Source organism: Delphinapterus leucas, chromosome 5, assembly GCF_059928025.1.
Source record: "Delphinapterus leucas isolate spDelLeu-1000000601 "Yukka" chromosome 5, BTC_Dleu_Yukka2, whole genome shotgun sequence".
Classification (NCBI taxonomy): domain Eukaryota; kingdom Metazoa; phylum Chordata; class Mammalia; order Artiodactyla; family Monodontidae; genus Delphinapterus; species Delphinapterus leucas.
In genome coordinates this window covers 13,148,842-13,174,519 of record NC_143133.1, presented here as the reverse complement: position 1 = coordinate 13,174,519, position 25,678 = coordinate 13,148,842, and the positions used below count along the sequence as shown (strand labels likewise).

The window sequence follows — 25,678 nt, the reverse complement described above, 5'->3', positions numbered from 1 at the left end:
ATCAAGTCAGACACAGATTCCAGGAGATATGATGCAATTCCATGCCCAGAGGTCTTCTCAGGCTTTAAAATCAATCTTTTGTTTGAATCCTCCCTCTTCAGGCATATTCTATATGACATTAAGCAGAAGCAAAAGAACCTAAGAATCTAAGCAAAATTTAGAGGCTACTGGATTATGAAAGATTTTCTATCACGTAGTATCTTAAAAATAACTTCCTTTTAATTTCTTAAAAGCAATTTCAGTTTTAATTACAAGATTTATTTATGCCAAAAGCAAACCAATTCTTTATTGATTCAGTGGATAACTACCACTAACCTAGGAGATATTTTTCTTTTAATATCCTATAACTCAGAGTCCACCAGTAAGTATACCTTATTGGTCAAAAAAAAATTTTTTTAACACAATATTTAAATTAAAAAAATACACCAAGAAAAAAATATTAAAACTATACCATATATTATTTACTGTTTTGAGTTAGTTTATGCTCTGTCATAATTTACAAGAATTCAGAGTTAAAGTTTACAGTTGGATGTATCTTGAGAAACCCATTTAGGATGTTTCAAAAATCTAATGAATTCTCATTTTAGAACTCAGACATTTTAACACTATACATAATACGTAATCTCAAACTCTGGAGGGAAAAACACAATTTCTATGGTCAAAGAATTTACAGTCATTAAATAAAAACAAGTTTTCCTCCTTACAAGAATCAAAGTTGTAAGCAAACTTTTAAAGTGCTATGGGCCACTTCACATGGAATAATCCTAGGTAGCATTTATTCTACATTTGTATTCATGTTGACATGTTTACAACCAAATTTGTACTTAATTTGTTAGGCCTCAATTTAATTTACATACCTGTATCGATGAATATTTGAAAAAATTTTCCATTTGATACCGTCTAAGAACTTCATTTAGCCTTTGATCTGAAACAAAGAGAAGAACAAATTTGTAGTTAATTGGGTAATGTTCAACTTTTAAAAAGTAGAAATAAAGTAGATATTATTTGATACATCTAATGCAAAACTGCTAGTTGCCACTGTTGTTCAAAATAAAATGAATCATCAATCTCAACACACCATTTTAGAATTTAAAACTAGGTCATTCTATATACCTAAGCCAAATAAGTACTAATAATGGGAAAAAGAACAGCTACAAAGAACTAATTTTTCTGATCCTATAAATTTTAATTCTCAGTCTCTCCTGGTTTGCTCTTCAGGTTACTAAAGTCAAAAAAATATTCTCCACGTTTATTTTTTTATTCCTGCTACTAGAAGTGAAAAGAGTTGGAAAGACAAGGCTAAACCATTCCTGTTTAGAAGTTAAAATCTGCTGGAATTCTCTTCCAGGACAAACCTCCACACAGAGGAGAAACTGCAGGACAAAGTAACCAAATTAAGCAGGAATGGGCAAGAGACAATGGAAAAGAAGGTCCAGAAGAGCTCAGAACTCTCAGCAAGTACAAGGTAATATTTTTATTTGAAGCAAGAAAAGCAACATACAATAGAACATAGCACCCAACAAATATACAAAACTCATTCTTTCAAGATCACATGGAACATTTAAAACTGATAATTTCCAGACAAAAGGGTAAGTCTCTTTTAAGTTTTTGAATATTCAAGTGGGATTTATCTCAGGGATGCAAGGATTTTTCAACATTCACAAATCAATCAATGTGATACACCACATTAACAAACTGAAGAATAAAAGCCATATGTTCATCTCAATAGATGCAGAAAAATCTTTTGACAAAATTCAACAATGATTTATGATAAAAACTCTCCAGAAACCAGCCACAGAGGGAACATATCTCAACACAATAAAGGTCATATATGACAAACCCACAGCTAACTTCATCCTCAAAGTATTTCCTCTAAGATCAGGAACAAGACAAGGATGCCCACTTTCACCACTTTTATTCAACATAGTTTTGGAAGTCCTAGCCATGGCAATCAGAGAAGGAAAAGAAATAAAATGAATACAAATTGGAAAAGAAGAAGTAAAACTGTCACTGTTTGCAGATGACATGATACTATACATAGAGAATCCTAAAGATGCCACCAGAAAACTACTAGAGCTAATCAATGAATTTGGTAAAGTTGCAGGATACAAAATTAATATACAGAAATCTGTTGCATTTCTATGCATTAAAAACAAAGTATCAGAAAAAGAAATTAAGCAAACAATCCCATTTACCACTGTAGCGAAAAGAATAAAATACCCAGGAATAAACCTACCTAAGGGGGCAAAAAACCTGTATTCTAAAAACTATAAGACACTGACGAGAGAAATTGAATACACAAACATATGAAAAGATACTGGGTTCTTGGATCGGAATAATCAATATTGTTAAAATGCCCATACTACTCAAGGCAATCTACAGATTCAATGCAATCCCTATCAAAATACCAATGGCACTTTTCATAGACCTAAAACAAATAATTTTAAAATTTGCATGGAAACACAAATAGCCAAAACAATCTTGAGAAAGAAGAACAGAGGTGGAGGAATCATGCTCCCTGACTTCAGACTATACTACAAAGTTACAGTAACCAAAACAGTATTGTACTGGCACAAAAGCATAGATCAATGGAACAGGATAGAGAGCCCAGAAATAAACTCATACACTTATGGTCAATTAATCTATGACAAAGGAGGCAAGACTATGCAATGGATAAAAGACAGTTTCTTCAATAAGTGGTGCTGGGAAAACTGGACAGCTACATGTAAAAGAAGGAAATTAGAACATCTCTAACACTATATACAAAAATAAACTCAAAATGGTTTAAAGAGCTAAATGTAAGAGTGAAAGCCATAAAACTCCTAGAGGCAAACAAAGGCAGAACATTCTTTGACATAAATTGCAGCAATATTTTTTGGATCCTTCTCCTCAGGCAAAGGAAATAAAACCAAAAATAAACAAATAGGACCTAACCAAACTTAAAAGCTTTGCACAGCAAAGGAAACCATCAACAAAATGAAAAGACAACCTATTTAATGAAATATTTGCAAATGATATGCCTGATAAGGGAATAATATCCAACATATATAAACAGCTCATACAACTCAACATCAAAAATACAAATAACCTGATTAAAAAGTGGGCATAAGTAGTGAACAGACATTTTTCCAAAGAGGAAATGTAGATGGCCAATAGGCACATGAAAAGATGCTCAACATCACTAATTATCAGGGAAATGCAAATCAAAACCACATTGAGATATCACCTCACACCTGTCAGAATGGTTATCATCAAAAAGAACACAAATAACAAATGTTGGCCAGGATGTGGAGAAAAAGGAACACTTGTACACTGTTGATGGGAATGTAAATTGGTACAGTCACTGTTAAAAACAGTATGAACGTTTCCCAAAAAACTAAATATTGAACTACTATATGACCCAGCAATTCCACTCCTGGGTATATATCCTATAAAAACAAAATCACTCATTCGAAAAGATACATGCACTCCAATGTTCATAGCATGCATTATTTTAAAAAAATTTTTTATTGGGGTATAATTGATTTACAATGTTGTGTTAGTTTCAGGTGTACATATAGCATGCATTATTAACAATTGCCAAAATATGGAAGCAACCTAAGTGTCCATCAACAGATAAATGGATAAAGAAGACAGAATACAACTCAGCCATAAATTGAAGGAAATTTCCCCATTTGCAGCAACATGGATGGACTTGGAGGGCATTATGCTAAGTGAAATAAGTCAGACACCGAAAGACAAATACTGCATGATATCACTTATATGGGGAATCTAAAAAAATACAACAAACTAGTGAATATAACCTAAAATAAGCATACTCACAGATATAGAGAACAAACTAGTGGTTACCAGTGGGGAGAGTGAAGAGGGGAGGGCAATATTGGGGTAGGGGAGTAAGAGGTACAATTATTAGGTATAAGCTACAGGGGTATATTGTACAACATGGGAAATACAGCTAATACTTTATAATAATTATAAATAGAGTATAACCTTTAAAAATTGTGAAGCACTAAAAATTGTACACCTGTAACTTATATAACACTGCACAGCAACTATACTTCAATAAAAAAAGAAGAAAAACTAAAAATTAAAATAAATAAATAAGAGTAAGTCTCAACAACTTTCAAAAGACTGAAGCTGAAGAGGAGAATATACTACTCTAAAATATGCCTCTTTGTCATAAGGATTATTTTAGGCTGGTAATTTTTAAGAAACAGCAGAATAGAAAAAGCTCTGAAAACTGAGTAGAAGTTACCATTTTGTAAAAGACATTTACATTTATAAGGGAAAACTCCATTTGTAAGCATGTCTCCCTCTCTAGACCAGAAAGAGAAAGATGACCCTAAATTTCTAGAAACTCTTTATGAATAGAGAAGGTAATGACTTAAATTTGCTTAACAACTTTACTCCTGTTTACTGTGTTTTTCCTGGTAATTTCTCATCTCTTCTTTTGTCTTTATCTGAAGATGTTATTTAAGATTGTAGCTTGGGCCATTTGAAGGAGTTTTTCTCAGTTTTCCCAGGTCTCTAATGTATACAGAAGGTAAATATGTTATTAAACTTGTTTGGTTTTCTCCTGTTAGTCTGTCTTTTACTATAGGAGGTCCCAGGCAACAACCTAGAAGGGTAGAGGAAAATTATTTTTGCTCCCCTGCAAAGCCAAAGAGGTCCTATTACCTGATAATAGCACAGTTAGGCTAGAATGAAGAACCAAAAACTACAGGAAAAATCTCCATAATGTAAGAAATTACTTTTCAATAACCTATTGGCCTCAGGATGAATTACAAGACAAACTTAAAAGTATTTTGAACTCGATGAAAATGAAAATGCTGTACCTCAAAACTTAAAGAGGAAAAATCCCCTGCACAGCAAAGAAAACTATCAATAAAATGAAAAGGCAACCTACTGAATGGGAGAAAATAATTGCAAATCATATATCAGAAAAGGGGAACAGATCTAAAATAAACAAAGAACTCACACAACTCAATAGCGAAAAAACAAACAACTGGATTAAAAAATGGGCAGAAGACCTGAATAGACATTTTTCCAAAGAAGACATACAGATGGCCAATAGACACATGAAAAGATACTCATCATTAATCATCAGGAAAACACAAATCAAAACCACAACAAGATACCACCTCATTCCCATTAGAATAGCTATTATCAAAAAGACAAGAAATAACAAGTGTTGGTGAGGATGTGGAGATGGGTACTGTTTGTAGAAATATAAACTGGTGCAACTACTATGAAGAACAGTGTGTAGGTTTTGGTTCCTCAAAAAACTAAAAACATAATTCACATGACCCACCAATTCCACTTCTGAGTATTTATCTAAAAAAAATTAAAACACTAATTTGAAAAGATATGCACCCCCATGTTCATTGTAGCATTATTTATAATAGCCAAGATATGGAAACAACCTAAACATCCATTGTTGGATGAGTAGATAAAGAAATTGTGGTATATATACAATGGAATATTACTCAGCCATAAGAAAAGAATGAAATCTTGCCCTTTGTGACAATATGGGTGGACCCTGAGAGCATGATGCTAAGTGAAATAAGTAACAGAGAAAGACAAATACCATATGAAAAGAGAGAAACCAAGGTCACTGACACAGGGAAGAGATTGGTGGTTTCAAGAAGTGGAGGATGGGGGCAGGGAGAGGCAGGGAAAAATGGATGAACTGGTTCTTTTTTTTTTAAAAAAATAAATTGAATAAATCTTTTAAAAAGAAAAAAGATATGAAACATTCTTGAAAGCAATGAAAGAAAAATAAATCGAGATATATTCCTTGCTCATCATCAAAAGCCACAATATTATTAAAATGTCAATTCTTCTTAAATTGATTTAAAGATCCAGTAGAATTCCAATAAAAGCCATTTTGTAGATATGGACAAACTTGTTTTAAACATTGCATTGAGTAGTCTAGACAACACTAATGAAGAAGTTGATGAACTCACACTTCTCAATTTCAAGATTTACTAGAAAGCTAAAATAATCAAGAGAGCATGGTATTTGAAACAAACAGACACAAAGATAAACAGAAGAGACAGAGCCCACTAGTACACCTATGAAAATTCAGACAACTTGACGTTGGTCAAAGGAATAAAGGCACATTAATACAGAAAGTACAGACTTTTAGTGTTTAGTCATCATCAACAAATGATGAGGGTACAAATCGATGACCATAAGAAAACAAAGACACAAACTCTGTACCATAGACATAAATTCATTCAAAATCATTCATTGTCTTAAATACAGAGTACAGAACTATAAAAACTATAGTGGAAAACTTGGGAGAAGATCCACATGAGTTCTAGTATTGATAATTAGTTTTCATATCCAACACAAAAAGCACAATCCATGAAAGAAAAAATATTGATAATGTGGACTTTATTAAATTTAAACTACTTACTCTATGAAGGACAATGTTCAAAGAATGGAAAGACAAGCCCCTGACTACGAGAATATATTTTCAAAACACATAACTGAAGAAAAATTTGCATGCAAAATACTCAAAGAACTAGAAAAAATCCACAATAAGAAAAACATACCAAATTAAAACAAATATGGCAATATGAGTAGACACCTTACAGAATAATATATACAGATGGGAAATAAGCATGTATAAGTTGATCAACATTAGGAAATCATTGGAAAATGATAAGCACTGTGCATTGGGGAAAAGCAAATTAAAATAACAATGAAATATAGGGAAATATGTATACATATGGCTGATTCATTTTGGTGTGCAACAGAAACTAACAGTGTTGTGAAGCAATTATACTCCAATAAAGATCTATTTAAAAAAATAACAATGAGATGCCCTACCCATAAAACTAAAATAAAAAATAAAATAAAATATAGGTGGAAATGCAACAAGAATAGCTAATATTTTGCAAAAGAACCGGGGCGGGGGGACTTCTTCTACCAGGTATCAAGATTTATTATAAAACTATAGGCATTTGGACTGCGTGACAGTCATATAAGGATAAACAAAACTGACCAATGGAAGAGAATCCAGGATCCAGAAGTATACCCATGTATATATGAGCACTTGAATTGTGATCAAAGGGGCACTCCAGAGCACTGAGGGGAGAAGGACAATCTTTTTGTAAGTGGTTCTAGATCAGCTGGATACGCTCATGGAAAAGAACAAAACATCACCCATAAAAATCAATTTTATGTGAAATGAAGATCTAACTGTGAATGCCAAAACAATAAATTCTAAAACAAAACAAAAAGAATGTCTCTATATATAGCCTTAGGATAGGGAAAGATTTTTTTAATCAAAACACAAATAGCACTAATCATAAAAGAAAAAATGACAAACTGGACTACGTTAAAATTAAGAACTTCTGTTCATCAAAAAGAGACTGTTAAGAGAGTAAAAATGCAAGCCACAAACATGGAGAAGGTATTTCCAACACCTATAACTGACAAAGGGCTTATTTCTAGAATATACAAAGAACTTCTATCAGTTAAAAGGCAGGCAATCCTATAAACACAGTGGTAAAAAGACTTAATTAGTATTTCACAAAAAGGTACCCAGGTGCCCAACAAACATAGAAAAGCTGTCAACCTAATTAGACATCAGGAAAATACAAATTAAAATTACAATAAAATAAAGAGCTAAGGCTAAAAGACAAATGCTGGTGACAACGTGGAATAAAGAAAACTCCCATACACTGCTGATGGGAGTGTAAATTAGTAGAATTTTAAACACAAATATAATTCCTAGGAATATACCCAACCAAAATATGTGCACTTGAGCTCCAAGGGCCATGACAAAAAATGTTGGTAACAGCATTATTCTCAATGGCCCCCAAACTGGAAACAACTGCAAGTATCTATCAAAAGAAGAAGAGATAAAAGTGATAAATTTATAAACTAGAATATTCTATAGCAATGAAAATGAACATACTACATCTACATTCAAGAGTATGAATAAATCTCAAAAACATAACATTAAATAAAAGAAGGCAAACACAGAAGGACGCATGGTTTATGATTCCATTTATATAAATTTCAAACACAGGCAAAACAGTTTTTACAGTGTAAAATTAAAGATATTAGTTATCTTTGATTATCTTTGGGGAGGAGGACATGGGTATGATCACAAGAGGGCTTCTGGGGTGCTAGCAATGTTCTGTTTTTTGACCTGGGTTATGGTTATATGAGTTTTGAGCTTTGTAATAATTCTCTTAGCTTTATATTTGTTTTCTCTATTTTCTGCATGTTACACATTAGCAAATATACATATATATATGCACATATATATTAACTATATATACAAATAAATTAAAAAATATAAAATTACACACACAAAATGTATACATTCTACACTGTTAACTTCAGATAACAGTTTCTTCCTTGAAAGCACACATAATTTGGTGGAGAAATATGACATATATGTGATTCTGATAAAGGAATAAGTAATTATAAAGTATTAATAATTTAAATCAGTTTTAACTTTGAGTTTAAAAGGAATTATTCCTTTTTTTATTGTTACCCTCAGAACTTTTAAGAGAGTTACCTGACACATAGCACTAAAATTAGGATCTAGTTTCTGCTTATTACTCTTCTCTCAGTCTCAAAAGGAGGTTGGAGATAAGGCCAGGGATATAATAATTCCAATACAAACTACTTTTTTTTCCTGATAGGGTTTTAAATAAGAAAAAACGCTAAATCTGATGTCTCAATAAATAAAATAGGTTAAGAAGTCAATTGTGTATTAATGAGAGAAAACAATCTTCATAGACTGACTTTAATCTGGAGCAAATTTTACTATAACTTAAATCTACCATTTCCTTCACTGAACAAGCACTTATCTCATTGTTTAATTTGCATTTTCTGGATTACTGATGAGATTGACATTTTCATATGTCTAGTAGCTCTTCAGGTTTTATTTTTTATAAATGACCTATCATATTCTTTACCATTTTTCTATTAGTGTGAATGTATTTTTGTTTGTGAAAAATTTTTAAATTGTGAATGGTAATCAACTCTTCATTATATTTATTATAAATATATTCTCCTTTCTTGTGGCTGGGCTAGTCATTATATTGATGATGTTTCTTGTGATATCCAAGTTTTTATTTCTAATGTCGTCTATTCATATATATTTTCCTTTCAGTCAAAAATGTTTGTCTCTTTAAGAAATCTTCTATGATCCTGAGATCAAAAAGACACCCTCTTAAAATTTTTTCTGAAAGTTTAAAGAGAATTTATTCCTTCAATCAATCTGGAGATAATTTTTCTACATGGTGTGAGAAAGTATCTTTATTATTTTTTCTTTCCCATTTGGATACCCAATTATCGTAGCACCATTTGTTGAACAGCCTATCCTTTCCCACTGATTCATGTTGCCTGTTCTTTCAGATAACAAATGTCTGGAGATGTATGTGTTTGTTTCTGTGCTAACTGATCTATGTACTTATCAATCTGCCAATATAATATTGATTTAATAACTGGATATTTATAATCAGTCTTAATAGCTGGTAAAATAAAATTTCCCACCTTGATGCTCTTTAAAACTCTTTTGGCTACTCCTAGCTCATCAACATAGATTTTAGAACCATGTTGTCAAATCTAGGTTTGGGATTGCATTGAATCTACCCATTAATTTGTGGGGAAATTGACATGTTTACTATATTGAGTGCTCTAATCCATAAATTTGATATGTTGCTCCATTAATCTAGGTCTTCTCTTATGTACCGAATAATTTTCTAATGCTAACTACCCTTCCGTTGGTGGGATGAACCCAGTATGAAGATGATTGTATGTATATTATATATCTACACACACACAAACACACACATGAACTTATATTCATTGATGGATTCAATTTATTAATATTTTATTTAGGATTTTAGTTTCTGTGTGCATAAGTAAAACAGGCCTATAATTTTCTTTCATGCAAGTGTCTTTGCTGGGTAGTAAGGAAGACAGACACTGGGTTCAAACTAGACTGCCTGGGTTCAAATCCCAGTCCAATTACTTATTAGTTATGAGATAACCTTGAAACTGTGGTGGCACTTATCCAGGAGGTTTTTATCTATGGTTATTGAACAAATGGGTATGAGAACTGTAAAATCAAACTCAGGATAAGGTGTTACCAGGCATGTGCTACAGAAAAGCAGGGGCATAATCACATTAAGATTACTTACAAGAGAACAGATGAACCAATGGGAAACTGTTACAGCCTATGTAAGAAAGTAGTAAAAACAAACTGGGAAGGAGTTAAGGAAATGGAAGAAAATGAAGGTTTCAAAGAATAGAGGTCTCAATGAGGTCAAAGAACAGTTATAGTGGGAGTAAGATATTCATGTTTAAGATTTCAAAAGTAGGGCAAATTGAATAAGACTTCTGCTTATGCTCAAGATAAAGTAAAATGGTCCACTTTCCCACCTGACACACCAAAAAAAACCAAACAAATGAAACAATGGTTTGCCAGGCAAACACACATCAGACACTGATAATGACAGACACAAAACAAATGAAGTAAGGCCTGTGATTGTCCCAGCTTACTGACTTGAGCAACATTTCTGGCCACAGAACGAGGGAAAATGCAGGCAGAGATCAGCAAATCCTTTGAGCTAAGGAGATGAAGCTGAGACTCAGTGGAAACCAAGTAAACTAGAGTTGGCAGGACAAACAATAGGAGAGAAAGCTGTACAGAGAGAGAACTCCATATATATAAGATCTGTGAAGGGTCTGTCTTGCATAAACAAAAGAGTACTAACTCTTTATTAAAGCAATTGAGTTTACAGTTTAAAATCTTCCCACAAAGAAAGCTCTAGATCCAGTTGGCTTCACTGGTAAATTCTACCAAACATTTAAGGAAGAAATAATACCAATTCTACACAAACGTCTTCCAGAAAACTGAAGAGGACGAAGTATTTTTCCAAGTAATTCTGAGGCCAGCATTACTTGATACCAAAACCAGACAAAGACATTAGAAATTTTTTTTTTTTTAAAGGCTTCAAGGGACTTCCCTGGTGGTCCAGTGGGTAAGACTCTGCACTCCCAAGGCAGGGGGCCCAGGTTCAATCCCTGGTTGGGGAACTAAGAGCCCACATGCTGCGGCGTGATAAAAAAAAATTTTTTTTAAAAGGTGTTAGGTACACAGATGTTAAGATTTTAAATAAACTTTTTAGATAATCAAATTCAACAATATATTAAAAAGATAATACATTAGGACCAAGAAGAGTTTATCTCAAAAAGGCAGGCTTAACATTGAAAAGTAATCTATATAAATCACCCTATTAAAAAACTAAAAATGGAAAAAACATCTGTTCATCTCAATAAATGCAGAAAAAGCATTTGGAAAAATAATCCAACACTCATTCTGATAAAAACTCTCAGAAAACTGGGAATAGAAATGAACATCCTCAACCTAATAAGAACATCTATAAAAAAACTACAGCTAGTATCATATTTAATTTTGAAAAACAGATGCTTTCTCCCTAAAATCAGCAACAACACAAGGATGTCCACTCCAACCACTTCCGTTCAACAATGTACGCAAGGTTCTAGCCAGCGCAATAAAGCAAGAAAATGAAATGAAAGGCATCCAAACTGGAAAGGAAGAAGTAAAACCATCTCCATTTACAGATGAAAAGATTGTCAATGCAGAAAATCTGATGAGCTCCATATAAAACCTACTAGAATAAGCGAGCTTTCAAACACGGTAGGGTAAAACACACACACACACACACACACACACACACACTCATGCACAAAAAGGATTTCTATATACTAGCAATAGTAATTCAGAAATTGAAAGTAAAAGAATAGTACCATTTACAACAGTATCAAAAACAGCAATACACAGGGATAAATCTGACAAAATATGTGCAAAACCTATATACTAAAAATTATAAAATATTACTAAGAAAAAATTAAAGAAGAGCTATATCAATCAAGACATATATTTTTTCATTTGTCAGAGGACTCAATATCATTAAATGAATTCTACACAAATTGATCAAGAAAGTCAATACAATGCCTATCAAAATCCCAGCACCTTTTTTTGTAGAACTTGACAAGCTGATTCTCAAATGTATATAGAAGTGCAAAGGACCTATGATAGTCAAAACAACTGTGAAAAAGAACAAATCTGAAAGGCCAACACTATCTGACTTACTATAAAACTGTAATAATCAAGAGAGTAGGATACTGGTTTCCAGATAATCAACAGAACAGAAATGGATCTACACAAATATATAAAACTGATTTTTAACAGACGCAAAGGTAATTTAATGGAGAAAGGACAGTCTTTTTAATTGGGCATCCATATACAAAAAAAGTGAACCTTGACCTTTACCTTACACCTTGTACAAAATTTAACTCAAAATGTTTCATAGATTTGAATGTAAGACCTAAAACTACAAAACTTCTAGAAGGCCACATAGAAGATAATCTTTGTAGCCTTGAGTAAGGCAAAGATTTCTTAGATATGACACATTCATAAAAGAACAAATTGAAGAATTGAACTTCATCAAAATTAAAAACTTCTGCTCGGTAAAAGACACTCTTAAGAGAATGAAAAGAAAGAAAAAAAAGAATCCAACCCTACTGGTTATAACACCCACTACAATAATGAATTCTTCACTCCTTAGTTTGACATACAAGTCCCTCTTTTTTTTTTTTTTTTTTTTTTTAGCAGAGGAAAGACAATCACTTTTTTTCTTTTTAACATCTTTACTGGAGAATTGCTTTACAATGGTGTGTGAGTTTCTGCTTTATAACAAAGTGAATCAGCTATACATATACATATGTTCACGTATCTCTTCCCTCTTGCATCTCCCTCCCTCCCACCCTCCCCATCCAACCCCTCTAGGTGGTCACAAAGCACTGAGCTGATCTCCCTGTGCTATGCGGCTGCTTCCCACTAGCTATCTATTTTACTTTTGGTAGCGTATATATGTCCATGCCACTCTCTCACTTTGTCACAGCTTACCCTTCCCCCTCTCCATATCCTCAAGTCCATTCTCTAGTAGGTCTGTGTCTTTATTCCTGTCTTGCCCCTAGGTTCCTCATGACCTTTTCTTTTATTTTTTTAGATTCCATATATATGTGTTAGCATACGGTATTTGTTTCTCTCTTTCTGACTTACTTCACTCTGTATGACAGACTCTAGGTCCATCCACCTCACTACAAATAACTCAATTTCGTTTCTTTTTATGGCAGAGTAATATTCCATTGTATATATGTGCCACATCTTCTTTATCCATTCATTGGTTGATGGACACTTAGGTTGCTTCCATGTCCTGGATATTGTAAATAGAGCTGCAATGAACATTTTGGTACATGACTCTTTTTGAATTATGGTTTTCTCAGGGTATATGCCCAGTAGTGGGATTGCTGGGTCATATGGTAGTTCTAGTTTTAATTTTTTAAGGCACCTCCATACTGTTCTCCATAGTGGCTGTATCAATTTACATTACCACCAACAGTGCAAGAGGGTTCCCTTTTCTCCACACCCTCTCCAGCATTTATTGTTCGTAGATTTTTTGATGATGGCCATTCTGACCAGTGTGAGATGATATCTCATTGTAGTTATGATTTGCATTTCTCTAATGATTAATGATGTTGAGGATTCTTTCATGTGTTTGTTGGCAGTCTGTATATCTTCCTTGGAGAAATGTCTATTTAGGTCTTCTGCCCATTTTTGGATTGGGTTGTTTGTTTTTTTGATATTGAGCTGCATGAACTGCTTGTAAATTTTGGAGCTGAATCCTTTGTCAGTTGCTTCATTTGCAAATATTTTCTCCCATTCTGAGGGTTGTCTTTTGGTCTTGTTTATGGTTTCCTTTGCTGTGCAAAAGCTTTGAAGTTTCATTAGGTCCCATTTGTTTATTTTTGTTATTATTTCCATTCCTCTAGGAGGTGGGTCATAAAGGATTTTGCTTTGATGTATGTCATAGAGTGTTCTGCCTATGTTTTCCTCTAAGAGTTTGATAGTGTCTGGCCTTACATTTAGGTCTTTAACCCATTTTGAGTTTATTTTTGTGTATGGTGTTAGGGAGTGTTCTAATTTCATACTTTTACATGTACCTGTCCAGTTTTCCCAGCACCACTTACAGAAATACAAAGGATCATGAGAGATTACTATAAGCAACTCTATGCCAATAAAATGGACAACCCGTAAGAAATGGACAAATTCTTAGAAATGCACAACCTTCTGAGACTGAACCAGGAAGAAAGGGAAAATATGAACAGACCAATCACAAGCACTGAAATTGAAACTGTGATTTAAAATCTTCCAACAAACAAAAGCCCAGGACCAGATGGCTTCACAGGTGAACTCTATCAAACATTCAGAGAAGAGCTAACACCTATCTCAAACTCTTCCAAAATATAGCAGAGGGAGGAACACTCCCAAACTCATTCTACGAGGTCACCATTACCCTGATACCAAAACCAGACAAAGATGTCACAAAGAAAGAAAATTACAGGCCAATGTCACTGATGAACCATAGATGCAAAAATCCTCAACAAAATACTAGCAAACAGAATCCAACAGCACATTGAAAGGATCATACACCATGATCAAGTGGGCTTTATCCCAAGAATGCAAGGATTCTTCAATATACGCAAATCAATCAATGTGATACACCATATTAACAAATGGAAGGAGAAAAACCATATGATCATCTCAATAGATGCAGAGAAAGCTTCTGACAAAATTCAACACCCATTCATGATTAAAACCCTCCAGAAAGTAGGCATAGAGGGAACTTTCCTCAACAAAATAAAGGTCTCAATGTGGTGAAAACATAATCATCCTCAATGGTGAAAAACTGAAACCATTTCCACTAAGATCAGGAACAAGAAAAGGGTGCCCACTCTCACCACTATTATTCAACATAGTTTTGGAAGTTTTAGCCACAGTAATCAGAGAAGAAAAAGAAATAAAAGGAATCCAAATCGGAAAAGAAGAAGTAAAGCTGTCACTGTTTGTAGATGACATGATACTATACATAGAGAATCCTAAAGATGCTACCAGAAAACTACTAGAGCTAATCAATGAATTTGGTAAAGTAGCAGGATAAAAAATAAATGCACAGAAATTTCTAGCATTCCTATACACTCATGATGAAAAATCTGAAAGTGAAATTAAGAAAACACTCCCATTTACCATTGCAACAAAAAGAATAAAGTATCTAGGAATAAACCTACCTAAGGAGACAAAGACCTGTATGCAGAAAATTATAAGACACTGATGAAAGAAATTAAAGTTGATACAAATAGATGGAGAGATATACCATGTTCTTGGATTGGAAGAATCAACATTGTGAAAATGACTCTACTACCCAAAGCAATCTACAGATTCAGTGCAATCCCTATGAAACTATCACTGGCATTTTTCACAGAACTAGAACAAAAAATTTCACAATTTGTATGGAAACACAAAAGACCCCGAATAGCCAAAGCAATCTTGAGAAAGAAAAACGGAGCTGGAGGAATCAGGATCCCTGACTTCAGGCTATACTACAAAGCTACAGTAATCAAGACAGTATGGTACTGGCACAAAAACAGAAAGATAGATCAATGGAACAGGATAGACAGCCCAGAGATAAACCCACACACTATGGTCACCTTATCTGTGATAAAGGAGGCAGGAATACACAGTGGAGAAAGGACAGCCTCTTTAATAAGTGGTGCTGGGAAAACTGGACAGGTACATGTAAAAGTATGAGATTAGATCACTCCTTAACACCATACAGAAAAATAAGCTCAAAATGGATTAAAGACCTAAATGTAAGGCCAGAAACTATCAAACTCTTAGAGGAAAACATAGGCAGAACACTCTATGACATAAATCACAGCAAGATCCTTTTTGACCTACCTCCTAGATAAATGGAAATAATAACAAAAATAAGCAAATGGGACCTAATGAAACTTCAAAGCTTTTGCACAGCAAAGGAAACCATAAACAAGACCAAAAGACAACCCTCAGAATGGGAGAAAATATTTGCAAATGAAGCAACTGACAAAGGATTAATTTCCAAAATTTACAAGCAGTTCATGCAGCTCAGTAACAAAAAAACAAACAACCCAATCCAAAAATGGGCAGAAGACCTAAACAGACATACCTCCAAAGAAGATATACAGACTGCCAACAAACACATGAAAGAATCCTCAACATCATTAATCATTAGAGAAATGCAAATTAAAACTACAATGAGATATCATCTCACACTGGTCAGAATGGCCATCATCAAAAAATCTAGAAACAATAAATGCTGGAGAGGGTGTGGAGAAAAGGGAACACTCCTGTACTGCTGGTGGGAATGTGAATTGGTACAGCCACTATGGAGGACAGTATGGAGGTTCCTTAAAAAAACTACAAATAGAACTACCATATGACCCAGCAATCCCACTACTGGGCATATACCCTGAGAAAACCATAATTCAAAAAGAGTCATGTACCAAAATGTTCATTGCAGCTCTATTTACAATAGCCAGGAGATGGAAACAACCTAAGTGCCCATCATCGGATGAATGGATAAAGAAGATGTGGCACATATATACAATGGAATATTACTCAGCCATAAAAAGGAATGAAACTGAGCTATTTGTAATGAGGTGGATATATCCAGAGTCTGTCATACAGAGTGAAGTAAGTCAGAAAGAGAAAGACAAATACCGTATGCTAACACATATATATGGAATTTAAGAAAAAAAAATGTCATGAAGAACCTAGGGGTAACACAGGAATAAAGACACAGACCTACTGGAGAACTGACTTGAGGATATGGGGAGGGGGAAGGGTGAGCTGTGACAAAGCAAGAGAGGCGTGGACATATATACACTACAAAATATAAGGTAGATAGCTAGGGGGAAGCAGCCGCATAGCACAGGGATATCAGCTCAGCTCGGTGATTTGTGACTGCCTGGAGGGGTGGGATAGGGAGGGTGGGAGGGAGGAAGATGCAAGAGGGAAGAGATATGGGAACATATGTATATGTATAACTGATTCAGTTTGTTATAAAGCAGAAACTAACACACCATTGTAAAGCAATTATACCCCAACAAAGATGTTAAAAAAAAAAAAAAAAAAAGACAGTATGGTACTGGCACAAAAACAGAAATATAGATCAATAGACCAGGATAGAAAGCCCAGAGAAAAACCCACGCATATATGGTCACCTTATCTTTGACAAAGGAGGCAAGAATATACAAGTCCCTCTTTGAACAGGTCCTTAAGGACTATCATGTCTCCCTTATCAGATGGAGGTAGAAGAATGGTGTACAGCAAATATGCTAGGACAAATGAAAGGAGGCCAAAATCAACAGAAGGCAATGAAGATAAGGTCAGAGGTAAGTGGGAAAAGGGCAAGCTTTCTACATTTACGTGAACTGGTGTTCAGCTGGTCAACTAATGGGGTCACCCACCAGCTATACCTGGCATGTGATGTCCAGTTATAGGAAAAAAGGGGAGGTTCACAGACGTCTAACACTCATTCTCATCTCTTCGTGCAAACCCTACCATTTCATGCTCCAATTTCCTGAATAAGTAGTTATTTCAAGCCTCCGAGCCTTTGCTTCTTCTGCTCCCTCTGTCTGAGGATTCCCTTCTTCCATGCCCTTGTCTTCTGGTGAACTCATTTTTCAAGAAATAATTTACTATGCTTCTATCGTTCTCTCTGGTATTTGGATTTCAGTTTTATTTAAGAATTGTTGCTGGTGAATTCCTCTAAAACTCATAGTTTATGAGTGCCTCAGGAACTCTCCCCACCCCAACCAAACTACTCAACACCAATTCTTGTCCCACACCACTCAGATGGTGGCCAGCTAGTCCTCCTTATGGGATAAGGGATATTCCCACTTCAAACCTAAGAAATAATGCTAATGTTATAGTATCATTATAATGTCATTAATGATTTTAGGTAATATAAACTGTGCACTTAAAATGTGCTAGACACCATGCTAAGTGCTTTATTTGCGTCATCTCATTTAATCCTCACAACAACCCCATGAGGGTTATTGTGCTATTATACCCATTTTACAAATGAAAAAATTGAGGTATAGTGAAGCTAAGTAACTTGCCCAAGGTCAAAGACCTAGAAAGAGAGCTAAAATATGAGCCCAGACAGACTGAATCCAGAGGCTGAGTTCTCAACCACTGGTCTATGATGCTTCCAAAACGGAATGTACCACTTTTTTCCTACTTTCTCCATTGCTCAAGCAAGCCAAAAACCTGAGTTGCCCTGTACCTCTTTCTTCCAAATCCCTTCATCTCCAATCTCACTGAACCTATCTTAGTTCACTTCTTACCTGGATAATGACAACAATTGCCTAACTGCACTCTACTATAATGTATGTTCCTCATAACAGCCAACTGGGCTTTTCAAATAAATCACAATCTGATCAGGTTACTCCCAACTGAATTCCTTTCAGTGATTCCTATAACCTGTGCAATGGTCCAAACTCCTGAACACACAGCAAACAAGGTCCTTTACTATCTAGCCAAATTCTTTCCTTTCAGCTCCATTTGCCATTTCCCTATATACATCATATTCCATTCAAACCAACCTTCTTAAAAGTTTCTAACAAAGCATATTGCTAATCCCTTCAATGTTGTAAATATTGTTCTACTCGACTACACAGTTCTTTATCTAGTAAATTTATATTACTGCTTCAAGTTTCAGCCCAAATGGCACCTTCCTTGACCACAGTAAATTATAACCGTGTAAGAGTTAATATTTGTTTAGCACTATGTCAGATACTATTCTAAATCCTATTCATATTTTAACGGTCATTTAATCATTTGAACAATGATTCAAATGATTCAAATGATTTCCTCATTCAAGTGAGGAAATTGAGGCAAAAGAGTTGTCAGTTGCTGCCACTTCAGTGTATTTATGGAATTTATATACTTCACTCCTCAAATTAAATTCTTGAGGGTAGAACAGTCTTCCTCATCTTTGTAATAGCTATGCTGGTATAGCGCCTGGCACATAATAGAAACAGGAGGAGCTCAATGAACATCTTTTGAACAAATGGCCAGAGCTGTCTCTCTAGGTTCTAACTGCAGACTTGGAAACTCTTCCTGGCCATTAGCCCTCTAACTTCTCCAGAGCATGCGAGGAGCATAACAAAAACGCATGTAGCAGAGTCCCACATAAGCTTAAGGAACCTAACAGTATTTACTAAACGGTTCTGCTGAAATGTATACATATCTTCATATATACCATCAAGCTTTTTCTGCAGCTATCTTCTTTTAAGTTTTCACAAATTTCCATGCACCCAACAGGCATTCAGAAAATACTAGTCAACGATGACGACATTAAACATTACATATAAGAATTCTAGATAAAGGAATGTGGAGCTTACTCTGATCTCGCAGAAAGTCGATTTCTGTGGCCATTTGGATACAATTTGTTTGACGCTTTCACCACCTTTACTTTTCCTAAAAAGGCACAAAGCTCGCTGTGCGGGAAAACAAATCTAAAGCAACGCTTCGGAGGTTGTCTACCAGTTGAGCGGTGTAATCAGCATCCTACTCACGTGGCGTCAACAGCCCCGCCGCACCTCCTTCTCCCGAGTCCCAGCCGAGTCCCTCGCTCAAGCGAGACACTAGATTTCAGGTTTGCTGGCGACCCGCCAGGTGAATTCTGTCCCACGTTCACCCGAATCCCAGCCAGGTGGGACCAGGGATGTACAGGCGTCCCGCGGGTCACTCGGGGTCGTGTTGGGCCACTCAGGAGAGCGCCGAGAGCGCTGGCGGGCAGCCGGGTGGCGGCGTCCTTGGCGGAGCGGGGAGCGACTGCAGGACTGCCGAGAAGCCCGGGCCAAGCAGCGGAAGTCCACTCGGCCCGCCCTGCGACTTTGAAACCGGTGCCCCAGACCGCTCCTTGGAGACGGTGACGCCGCCTGCGTCATCACGCAGACGTCTGCGTTTACGTCATCGCGCTTCCTGGAGTTCTCTCACGCTATTGGTTGTCTGTCAAGCGATGGGCGGAGCTGTGGAAACCTGGATGACAGCCGGCTGAGCCACCTGTGTGGCGGCGGACAAGCTGCTGAGCCCGCGTCCTAGGATGGCTGGGCCTAGCGGCTTTTTTTGTTTTTTTCTTTTATTCCTTTTTAAAAAAGAAAACCCCAAAAATGTAAACATAGGGCATTAACTACATATTTTAAATGCCCCCGTATCTTTGTTACCTAACACTTCTGGACTGGGAGAACTCGCTGGCCAGAGCGGATGGTTGGAAAGCACGTAGGTTTCTGCGTCTGCGGTCTGAACCCAGACTGGCGTCTTCAGAGTCTACCTCCAAAGCTGGAGGATTCTGGGTATGAATTTGGTAATCCCCAGGAACTAAGTACGTGGGTCTTTGAAGAAAGGACACAGCTGTTGTTTAGATAGTTAACCGCGTGGCAATAAGACATGTAGTTAGAAGTACTCCAAAGATCCTGCAAATTCAGCAGTTATTTCTTTAGAGATAACTTTGATTCCTCAAAAAAAGATGGAAAGACAAATTCACATTTTTTGCAAGAAATAATGAGGTAAAACTTTACATTTGTATACCGATTACAATCCCCATCTTTAAAAAATGATTATGTCTGGATTTAAAGCTCATCATTATTTTTAAAAGTTAACATTAGAGGAAATTTCAATCCCATCAATCAAAACGTTAACTTGAAGCCAGCCACCAGTTTTAGTGCTTTTTAATCAAATATGTGTTTTTATGGGTTGAGGTAAAGTTTCTAAATAGACATGTAGAAGTAGTCGATTTAGCTTTCTTTTTAACAGTTTAAGAAGTTTTTGTTGTTTGTACTCATAGTGTTATATAAACAAAGTAATGTCAGCAGAATGTATTAAGAAATTTTTTAAATGCGTCCAGCTGTATCCAGTTAGGTATTCGAAGTCCTGTTACAAGTTTTCTCCATACTCACTATTAAGAGAATGAGATAGACCTTCCCCTAAAGACTGGTTGTTACATATGGAGGCACATCTAATAACTATAAAAACTTTAATTTAGCTTTGAGTTAGTGAAGATTGAACTTGATCTAGTTGTTAGTGGCCATGAAGTTAACACAAAAACTTGTTGGAAGAAAAAATTGAAAGTGCAAACTCCAACTCTTTTTCGAAGGCTTTTTCTTCAGGAATGTCTCTCTGACTCCCCAACGACTTGTTTGTATCTTCCCCTACATTTGAACCTTGCATACTGTCATAGGGTGATTTAACTTGGCACCAAACAAGTAGTCATAAACTTAACTCTACATTTACACTAGAAGTTGATAAGATATTAGTATGGGTGAAAGCAAACAGTACTTTCTGGATGTAAATGATGAGGTGGTCTTCACACTGCAAAAATTAAATATCCAAAATTGGAGTTTTTATCTCTGTACTTGAATTATTTGGCCTAGATGGTCAATGTCAATACAAACTATATAGTTTTTGAGTTTTGAGGTGTGGTGGTTTGTTTCTTGGTGGCTTTTTTTTTTTTTTTTTGGTTACAAGATTTTTACTGGTTGAATTTTAATGAAGTACTTTCAAAATAATTTTCATCTGTAAGAAACAAAGTTGCTATGATTTCACTTATCTTTATCTGCTCTAGTGTTCTTCCTTCTTAAAGCTTCCCTTCTGTTCTCTACCCATTTACCACAAGGTAGGTGCTTCCTTTGTGCTTACTTCGTGCTTCTTCCTGCAGTGTCTATCATATTGTTTTGTAGTTTGACTCCAGGCTCCATCATAGCACCTGGAACACAATGAGCACTTAATAAGTATCTGATAAAGAAATTAATTTAAAGAATGTGTGTGCATAGGAAGTATCTATTACCGTAATTGAGTACAAGGAATGAGAAGGAGAGAAAAGTACTTAGTATGTGTTTAACCATTATCTAGTCACTAATTCATGTTTTTTATATTGATATATTTCTGCAATAAGGAAAGCCCTAAAAATTAATAGATTTCACTAATATTAATTTATGCAGTAAATTGACATTGAGTACCAAGTACTGTGGGGAAAGCATCATGAAGAATACAAAGTTGGAAGTTTAAGCTGGGATCAAAACTTCTTTTTAACATTGTCTGATATTATTAAATGCCATAAAAAGTGATTTTTTTAAAAACTCTTAATAGTTATGTTTATTTGACCAACCAAGAGAAGGATGGCCTAGAAATTCAATCTCTCTTTTTAAGCTTATCTTTTTATTATTATAATTATTGTAGTAAAAAATACATAACATGAAATCTACTCTTAATTTTTAAAGTGTCAGGCACAGTATTGTTAATTCTATGCACATTGCTGTACAGCAGATCTCTAGAACGGTTTCATCTTGCATGACTGAAACTCTGTACCTATGGAACAACAACTCCCCATTTCCCTCTCCCACCAAAAGTGATTTTTATAAAACAAAAATAATCATTCTGTTAAAACAAACACAAAGGTTGTTTTTCCCCCAAGAAAGTTTTTTAAGGTATGTTATAAGCAGAATATATTTAGGCTGAACCATGTGAAATTGTTGATTTTTTCCAAAATTTCATATGGCTTAGCTTAATATTTTAACTGAAAATATCTGAATAATGGCAACACCCCAGTGTAATATCTGCTCTTGCAGACGGGGAGAAAATTACAGTAACTTTACTTAAACCTGTAGAATATGCATGCTCTTCTCAGAGTAGCTGTGACGCTCAGGTGTAGTGACTCCTTGCTGAATTAAACCCATAGATCCTATTAAAGTTTTGGTAACTCTCAGCAACTAGGACACAGAGCAATTCTATTTGGAAGCATTGTAATTCTTTAAATTATTACTTTTTTGTGAGAAGTTTAATACTTTATACATGATTTAGTTATTAATTTATTATCCTATAAAGAAACAATAATTTCACATTGCCTTGGGTGAAAGAGACAATAAGAAAATAGGCTAAGTGGTGCTGGGAAAACTGGACAGCTACATGTAAAAGAATGAAGAACACGGCCTAACACCATACACAGAAATAAACTCCAAATGGATTAAAGACCTAAATTTAAGACCAGACACTATAAAATTCTTAGAGGGAAACATAGGAGAAACGCCCTTTGACATAAACCACAGCAAGATCTTTTTTGACCCACCTCCTAGAGTAATGGAAATAAAAAAAATAAACAAATGGGACTTAATTAAACTTAAAAGCTTTTGCACAGCAAAGGAAACCATAAATAGGACCAAAAACCAACCCTCAGAATGGGAGAAAATATTTGCAAATGAAACAACAGACAAAGGATTAATCTCCAAAATATACAAACAGCTCATGGAGCTCAATATCAAAAAAAGCAAACAATCCAATTAAGAAATGGGCAGAAGCCCTAAATGGACATTTCACCAAGGAAGACATACAGATGGCCAAGAGGCACATGAAAAGATGCTCAACATCACTAATTATTAGAGAAATGCAAAACAAAAGTACCATGAGGTCTCACCTCATGCCGGCCAGAATGGCCATTATCAAAAAATTTAGAAATAATAAATGCTGAAAAGGGTGTGGCGAAAAGGGAATCCTCCTACACTGTTGGTGGGAATGTAAATTGATAAAACCACTATGGAAAACAGTATGGAGTTTCCTTAAAAAAGTAAAAATAGAACTACCATATGACCCAGCAATCCCACTACTGGGCATATACCCTGAGAAAATCATAATTCAAAAAGAGACATGTACCACAATGTTCATTGCAGCACTATTTACAATAGACAGGACATGGAACCAACTGAAATGTCCATCGACAGCTGAATGGATAAAGAAGATGTGGTACATACATACAATGGAATATTACTCAGCCATAAAAAGAAACAAAATTGAGTTATTGGTAGTGAGGTGGGTGGACCTAGAGTCTGTCATACAGAAAGAGAAAAACAAATACCATATGCTAACACATATATATGGAATCTTAAAAAAAAAATCTTAAAAAAAAATGGTACTGATGAACCTAGTTGCAGGGCAGGAATAAAGATGTAGACATAGAGAATGAACTTGAGGACACGGGATGGGAGGGGGAAGCTGGGGCGAAATGAGAGTAGCATGGACATATACACACGACCAAATGTAAAATAGATAGCTAGTGGAAAGCAGCCGCATAGCACAGGGAGATCAGCTCCATGCTTTGCGATGACCTAGAGGGGTGGGATAGGGAGGATGGTAGGGAGGCTCAGGAGGGAGGGGATATGGGGACATATGCATGCATATGGCTGATTCACTTTGGTGTACAACAGAAACTAACACAGTATTGTGAAGCAATTATACTCCAATAAAGATCTATTTAAAAAAGAAAATAGGCTGATAGATGCCGAAACTGCTGGGATAGTTAAGACTGAAGCAACCAGAATCATATCTCTAGAGCACTTAACCATATTCCATGATCTCAAGGGTCAGACTATCCTGTCTGAGAGTCTAGTTTTCTATAAGAAAACCACTTCAGAAACAGGTAATTTTAATGATTTGAACAGATAAATGTTTTCTTTAGGCAAACCTATATACTTTAATAATAATCTTTTTTTAGTACTTACTATGCCCTAGGCACTGTTCTAAATACTTTATATGTATATTAACTCATTTAATCCTCACAGAACCTTGTAAGGTAGTTGCTATTTTTAAATCCCTTTTACAATAACTTGCTGATGATCGCAGTTGGAAAGTGCCTGAATTTCGATTTGAACCCAGGCAGTCTGGTGCCAATGTTAGAATCGTTGACCACTATGTTTATACCTCCCAATAGGATAATATAATTTGCAGCTAGGATAATATTATTTACAGCTAGTGTAATATAATTTACAATTTTTGCTTTTATAGCCAGTTAGCCTTTAGTTACATTAAGTGAATTATTGCCGGACGTGTTCTATTGTAATCTTATGATTTACAGTTGATTTTTAAATTGTGCAACAATTTTAAATATTGCTGAGTTACCCTTCCTTCTTCCTCTAGAAAACCGCTCAAACTTCTGTGGAACGATTAAAAGTCTTCAGACTTTTAAGTCTTCAGACTTCAAGGACCAGCGGTGGTCCTTCAACAGGTCTCTGTGCTTCAGTCCGCCAAGTCCCTCCCCTAGAGCGTGCGGGCAGCGGGGCGGAGCCGCAGGTCCTTTGACCTCGGCCGCAGGGAGCGAGCGGGTGTTGGCCCGAGAAGAGACTCTTGGTCTGTGTTCCCTCCTTGTCAATGCTTTCTCCACTCTGTCGTTCCTCCCACCTTCTCCTAGTCTTGTTGGCTTTTTCTCTTGCAACTTATTTTTCAGCTGCTTCTGGCGGCACAGTTTCCTCCCACTTTCGGGCTAACTTCCTCCTTTCTCCGTTTCTCTCTTAAATGAACGCGGGAGACGGGGAGTGGGGGCGGGGAAGATGCAAACTGAAAAAAAATCATTTCTGTAGAAAGCTGAAAACAAACGTTCGTGAATAGAATATTTGGAAATTTTCCCCACAAAACGTTCAGTTGAGAGAACGTATTTTCCATAACTTCCTTCTTTTAACCTTTGTGGATTTTTTTTTTTTTTTTTTTTTTGCTCTCTAGGCTCTTAATGCTCCGGGGTTCCGTCTCCTTTTTCTTCCTTCATTTCCTTTTAAAGGTCTTCCCATAGTACAAGTAAAGCATGAAAATAATTATTTTCGACTTTTTTTGATGAAAGAATAATTTGAAGAATAGAAGTTAAAATGTGGAAAACTACAGATTAATAATAAACATTCTTTTTAAGAA

At 35.5% G+C, this 25,678-nt stretch overlaps 2 protein-coding genes across 8 annotated transcripts in view; one reads left to right on the top strand and one right to left on the bottom strand.

Annotated features, from left to right (window-relative positions):
* The window catches only part of SCLT1 (sodium channel and clathrin linker 1), a 268,143-nt gene extending 248,274 nt beyond the window's left edge, over window positions 1-19,869 (bottom strand). For all 4 annotated transcript variants that reach the window (XR_016393194.1, XR_016393195.1, XM_022556932.2 and 1 more), the window contains exons 1-2: window positions 19,354-19,869; window positions 858-925 (exon numbers count right to left, since the gene is read on the bottom strand). Coding sequence is in view for 2 of the 4 variants with exons in the window: in XM_022556932.2 (XP_022412640.1) it covers window positions 858-925; window positions 19,354-19,387 (102 nt within the window). In the remaining 2 variants the exon portion in view is untranslated. The remainder of the gene's footprint in view (window positions 1-857; window positions 926-19,353) is intronic.
* A 124-nt stretch (window positions 19,870-19,993) lies between these two features.
* Window positions 19,994-25,678, top strand: part of C5H4orf33 (chromosome 5 C4orf33 homolog) — a 37,572-nt gene continuing 31,887 nt past the window's right edge. For 2 of the 4 annotated variants that reach the window (XM_089911512.1, XM_089911511.1), the window contains exon 1: window positions 19,994-20,233. In XM_089911512.1, the coding sequence (XP_089767638.1) occupies window positions 20,219-20,233 (15 nt within the window). In that variant the 5' untranslated portion in view covers window positions 19,994-20,218. Of the gene's footprint in view, window positions 20,234-25,085; window positions 25,127-25,678 lie in introns of those variants that run through there. The other 2 variants (XM_022556945.2, XM_089911513.1) reach the window with 2 other exon arrangements.